Raw genomic sequence first — 6,000 nt, forward strand, 5'->3', positions numbered from 1 at the left:
CCTCTGCTCCTCCCCTCCAACCCTCCTCTGCTCCACCCCTCCTCTGCTCCTCCCCTCCAACCCTCCTCTGCTCCTCCCCTCCAACCCTCCTCTGCTCCTCCCCTCCAACCCTCCTCTGCTCCTCCCCTCCAACCCTCCTCTGCTCCTCCCCTCCACCCCTCCTCTGCTCCTCCCCTCCTCCGCTCCACCCCTCCTCCGCTCCACCCCTCCTCCGCTCCACCCCTCCTCCGCTCCAACCCTCCTCGGCTCCACCCCTCCTCCCCTCCTCCGCTCCACCCCTCCTCCGCTCCACCCCTCCTCTGCTCCACCCCTCCTCCCCTCCACCCCTCCTCCGCTCCACCCCTCCTCTGCTCCTCCGCTCCACCCCTCCTCCGCTCCACCCCTCCTCCGCTCCACCCCTCCTCTGCTCCACCCCTCCTCCCCTCCAACCCTCCTCTGCTCCTCCCCTCCACCCCTCCTCCCCTCCACCCCTCCTCTGCTCCTCCCCTCCAACCCTCCTCTGCTCCTCCCCTCCTCCGCTCCACCCCTCCTCCCCCCTGTTCCTCTTGTATGTGTCTGTTCCCAGAGTAGTACAGTGGGAGGAGGGTTGTGGAAAAAGGCTGCATAGTTTCCACCCACCTCCCTCACTACACCTAGGTTACAGTTAGGGGTGAGGGGTTGAATGAAGTGAATGGTTGGGCCCCAGTAAGATTGAAAACTGTGTGTGTGATGTTGCAGCAGACCCTGCCTTTACAGCATATTCTGCTTGTGTGTGTTAGTGTGTGTTTGTTTATCGTCTCCAGAGCTCTGATAACACAGCCCTCATAAATCCATGCCCCTCCCTCCCTCCTCCTGCCACTCCTCCCTCCTCTCCCTTCTCTCTCTCTCCTCTCCTCCTTCTCTCCCTTTTCTCCCTCCTCTCTCTCCTCCCTCTCCCTCTCCCTCCTCTCTCTCCTCCCTCTCCCCTCTCCCTCCTCTCTCTCCTCCCTCTCCCCTCTCCCTCCTCTCTCTCCTCCCTCTCCCCTATCCCTCCTCTCTCTTCCCTCTCTCCCTTTCTCCCTCCTTTCTCTCCTCCCTCCTCTCTCCTCCCTCTCTCCCTTTTCTCCCTCCTCTCTCTCCTCCCTCCCTCCTTTCTCTCCTCTCTCCTCCCTTCTCTCTCTCCTCCCTCCCCTCTCTCCTCCCTTCTCTCTCTCCTTCCTCCTCCCTCCCCCCTCTCTCTCTTCTCTCTCTTCCCTCCTCTCTCTCCTCCCTTCTCTCTCTCCTTCCTCCTCCCTCGCTATTGTCATCTCTTTGTTTGGATCTGTCCACTTCTTCACAGCTCAGTTTATACAGTACTTGCTGTCTGCTTAAAAAAAAAAAAAAGGTGTTGATGATGACTAACACCCTCCCCATTCTGCCCCCGCCCCCCCCCCCCCTCCCCAGGGCCAGTACCAGCCTGCAGACCTACTGTGCCCGGAGACGTATGTGTGGGTTCCTATCGAGCGCTGCCTTCCCCTGCTGGAGAAGGCCCTGTACTCGCGCTTCCACCTGGACCCAGACTCAGGTCACACATACACACATATACACACACACAGGGTGATGGTGGTCCTGCTGTTCTAGTTCAACTGCAACCCTACCCAGCATGCCCTGCGTGGGGGCAGAGCCTGGTGGGGTCCTGACCCCCGCCCGCCCAGAGCAGCCCTCTCTCCACCAACCCCTGACCTCACAGCATCGTGTCATCAGTGGTCCTGGGGGGAGTTGGGTTGGAGCGGATGTTTGGACTGTCAGAGGAGGGTCTGGTCTGGTCAGTGTTACTCTGGTCAGGGATGAGGGGGACTGCTGCTGCATGTTCTCCCCCTGACCGACCTCTCACTGGGGGAGGGACAATCATATTCACGTTGGTGATGGATTGACAGGAATATTGCTGTTGTTGCTCAATCTGGTGCAAACAGCAGTCTACACACACGTCAGTACACACACACACACACACACACACACACACACACACTTACATTTAGTCATTTAGCAGACGCTCTTATCCAGAGCAACTTACAGTAAGTACAGGCCTTGCCCAAGGACACAATGTCACTTGGCACAGCCAGGAATCGAACCAGCGACCTTCTGATTACTTGCCCGATTCCCTAACCGCTCAGCCATCTGACTCCTTCACCCTAACCCCTACACACATCACTTCACCCACAGATGTAAACACACTATTCCAACCGAAAAGACATGCTTGACCCTGACCTCTGACCTCTCCGTTCCCGCTCCCGCTCAGCTGGGGAGCACATGTGGACATGTCAGCTGGAACAGACATGAAGGAATTCGACCATCTTTTCTACCATTCACAGCCTCCCTTGCCTCCTCCAGCCTCCCCTTCCTCCCCAGCCTCCCCTTCCTCCCCAGCCTCCCCTTCCTCCCCAGCCTCCCCTTCCTCCCCAGCCTCCCCTTCCTCCCCAGCCTCCCCTTCCTCCCCAGCCTCCCCTTCCTCCCCAGCCTCCCCTTCCTCCCCAGCCTCCCCTTCCTCCCCAGCCTCCCCTTGCCTCCTCAGCCTCCCCTTCCTCCCCAGCCTCCTCAGCCTCCCCTTCCTCCCCAGCCTCCCCTTCCTCCCCAGCCTCCCCTTCCTCCCCAGCCTCCCCTTCCTCCCCAGCCTCCCCTTCCTCCCCAGCCTCCCCTTCCTCCCCAGCCTCCCCAACCTCCCCTTCCTCCCCTTCCTCCCCTTCCTCCCCAGCCTCCCCTTCCTCCCCAGCCTCCCCTTCCTCCCCAGCCTCCCCTTCCTCCCCAGCCTCCCCTTCCTCCCCAGCCTCCCCAGCCTCCCCTTCCTCCCCAGCCTCCCCTTCCTCCCCAGCCTCCCCTTCCTCCCCAGCCTCCCCTTCCTCCCCTTCCTCCCCAGCCTCTGTATCTGGTGTCCTTCAAGCTAGACTGGGCTGGTGAACGGTGTGTCTGATGGATGATGAGGACGACAAACATCATGAATCTATGAACACATTATGATGTGTTACTCTGCCTTATCTTACCGTGTGTGTGTGTCTGTCCAGGTGATGCGGGGGTGCTGAAGGATGTGGGCCGTGCCCTGGTTCTGTATAAGAGGAGCATCATGCTCTACTCTGCCTACAGCCGTAAACGCCGGGGGTGCTGTGACGAGGCGGAGGTGGAGCAGTACGCAGCACTGGTGGGACAGACCTGTGCTGAGAGGATGCTGCTGTACCGCGCCTAGCAACACAGCACCTCCCTCCTCTTCCACCTCTACAACCCCTCTGTGTGTGTCTCTCTCTGTCTCTCTCTCTCTCTCTCTCTCTGTCTCTGTCTCTCTCTCTCTCTCTCTCTCTGTCTCTCTCTGTCTCTCTCTCTCTGTCTCTCTCTCTCTCTGTCTCTCTCTCTCTCTCTCTCTCTCTGTCTCTCTCTCTGTCTCTCTCTCTCTCTCTCTCTCTGTCTCTCTCTCTCTCTCTCTCTCTGTCTCTATTTCTCCCTATCTGTGTGTCTCTCTATGTCTCAGTGTGTGTGTGTGCTGCTTCACTCTTAAGCCTCACCAAGCTTAGCTCTCCTCATATTGGCCCAAACATGTATGTACCATGTATGTGTGCATGTTACTCACCTGTCAGTCTGTGCACCTTGTTTCTAAATCAGCAGTGTTCTATCTGTCACATGTTCCAATGAAGACTCCTGCCACAGTTTCAGGGAACACTTCCTACCAGTGGAATGGTAGGTAGTGGTTCATAGTATTGCAGTTATGACTTCATTACAATCATTTGTACCGGTGGACAGATGGAAGTTCAGCAGCAGTGCTGTTGCTGTCCCTGTGACTGACCCTGACCTGCTGTCCCTGTGACTGACCCTGACCTGCTGTCCCTGTGACTGACCCTGACCTGCTGTCCCTGTGACTGACCCTGACCTGCTGTCCCTTTGACTGACCCTGACCTGCTGTCCCTGTGACTGACCCTGACCTGCTGTCCCTGTGACTGACCCTGACCTGCTGTCCCTGTGACTGACCCTGACCTGCTGTCCCTGTGACTGACCCTGACCTGCTGTCCCTGTGACTGACCCTGACCTGCTGTCCCTGTGACTGACCCTGACCTGCTGTCCCTGTGACTGACCCTGACCTGCTGTCCCTGTGACTGACCCTGACCTGCTGTCCCTGTGACTGACCCTGACCTGCTGTCCCTGTGACTGACCCTGACCTGCTGTCCCTGTGACTGACCCTGACCTGCTGTCCCTGTGACTGACCCTGACCTGCTGTCCCTGTGACTGACCCTGACCTGCTGTCCCTGTGACTGACCCTGACCTGCTGTCCCTGTGACTGACCCTGACCTGCTGTCCCTGTGACTGACCCTGACCTGCTGTCCCTGTGACTGACCCTGACCTGCTGTCCCTGTGACTGACCCTGACCTGCTGTCCCTGTGACTGACCCTGACCTGCTGTCCCTGTGACTGACCCTGACCTGCTGTCCCTGTGACTGACCCTGATCTGGACTCATCCAAAACCAGGCAAAACAAAACGAAATGATCTCGTTGATTTGTGAAAAACAAACCTTGTATGTTTGTTTGTATTCTTGTTTCTGGGTTCATATGTAGAGCTTTATTTGTGGTTGTTTTATCATCCATAACTTTCTTGTTTCAACAAATAAAATAACTGAGATCCAGTTTCAGTCTGCTGCCTCATCATGCAGCTTCATGAAGACACGCACACACACCAAGACACACACACACCAAGACACACACACACCAAGACACACACACACCAAAACACACACACACCAAGCCACACACCAAGCCGCACACACACAAAGTCAAGAGATTTCATATTATTCTCAGTACAACCCAGGTTCATTGTGGCATGGAGGGCAACAACTCTGTAGTGTCAAGCGCTAACCCTAACAGTGTGCTAGCTCTCCAGAGCTATTGTGTTCTGCCATGTCCTTCTGAACTTTGGTCATGATGGGCAATTTGTCAAAGCTCCTCCATGTCTAGTTGTATAAATGTAATAAAAAGTTCCTGGTGAGAGACCTCTCCCTGAAGGCTTCTCTTACCTGCTCCTGGTGAGAGACCTCTCCTTGAAAGCTTCTCTTACCTGCTCCTGGTGAGAGACCTCTCCCTGAAAGCTTCTCTTACCTGCTCCTGGTGAGAGACCTCTCCCTGAAGGCTTCTCTTACCTGCTCCTGGTGAGAGACCTCTCCCTGAAGGCTTCTCTTACCTGCTCCTGGTGAGAGACCTCTCCCTGAAGGCTTCTCTTACCTGCTCCTCCTCATCCTCCACATCTGCTCTGTCACAACTCCACAACACTTGCTGATTAGTGATCGATAACGAGGGTTGTTCTGTTACTGACAGGAAACATGATCGAAGCTGCTAAGAGTCGAGTCTAACAGTCTGGACTGTTCAGGAATACAAGCTTGTTCTCCTGAATCTACAGTTGACTCATTCCTGCTTCCTCCAACTAGAAGTTTTGTTTCCAGTTCACAACTTTGGCTAAGAATGGTCCCATTATCACAATGTTACCCTCTAAACACTTCCACATGGTGATGTCAGTCTGAGGCTGGTGTTGAGGTGGACAGAATTACCCAGAGGGAGAGAGAAGAATGAGGGATCTTGAGACATGAAGACGTGTGGGACTGATGGAGGGAAAAAACTAAGAAGGAAATCAATTTACAGTCACACTCTTTACAGAACTTTACAGTCTGTAAAGTAGAATAATACACAGCCTATGCCTATTTTGAGTATATTACTACTGATGTTCATCAGTAGTATTTACAGAATGTTCACAGAGAAGGACAGGAAGATGCTAAGCCAGCGTATTTATGCTTTTGTTTAATCTAAAAATTGTAAATGTTGTGAAAATAAAATCTACACTTTAAAAAAGATGGAAGCTGCCCGGAGTTGGAATGTGGAGTTGCAGAAGGATGTGACATCACATCCTGGACCAAATGCACCAATGTCAGGTGAGCTGTTGCCTGCAGGTTGTTTGAACAGCTAGCTGAATAAAGAACTGTTCTTTCAATGGTTTCCTGTTCGTAAACAACTGTCAGCATGTTGTTTCATCTTTCTGCCC

General features: G+C 54.7%; 1 protein-coding gene across 7 annotated transcripts in view; it reads left to right on the forward strand.

The window, feature by feature from the left end:
* Positions 1-4,597, forward strand: part of ate1 (arginyltransferase 1) — a 42,398-nt gene extending 37,801 nt beyond the window's left edge. For all 7 annotated transcript variants that reach the window (XM_084709150.1, XM_084709149.1, XM_084709148.1 and 4 more), the window contains 2 exons: positions 1,402-1,522; positions 2,997-4,597. In XM_084709150.1, the coding sequence (XP_084565276.1) occupies positions 1,402-1,522; positions 2,997-3,175 (300 nt within the window). In that variant the 3' untranslated portion in view covers positions 3,176-4,597. The remainder of the gene's footprint in view (positions 1-1,401; positions 1,523-2,996) is intronic.
* Positions 4,598-6,000: the final 1,403 nt, after the last annotated feature.

The sequence above is a fragment of the Hypomesus nipponensis genome, chromosome 11 (assembly GCF_054491055.1).
Source record: "Hypomesus nipponensis isolate SF chromosome 11, ASM5449105v1, whole genome shotgun sequence".
NCBI lineage: Eukaryota > Metazoa > Chordata > Actinopteri > Osmeriformes > Osmeridae > Hypomesus > Hypomesus nipponensis.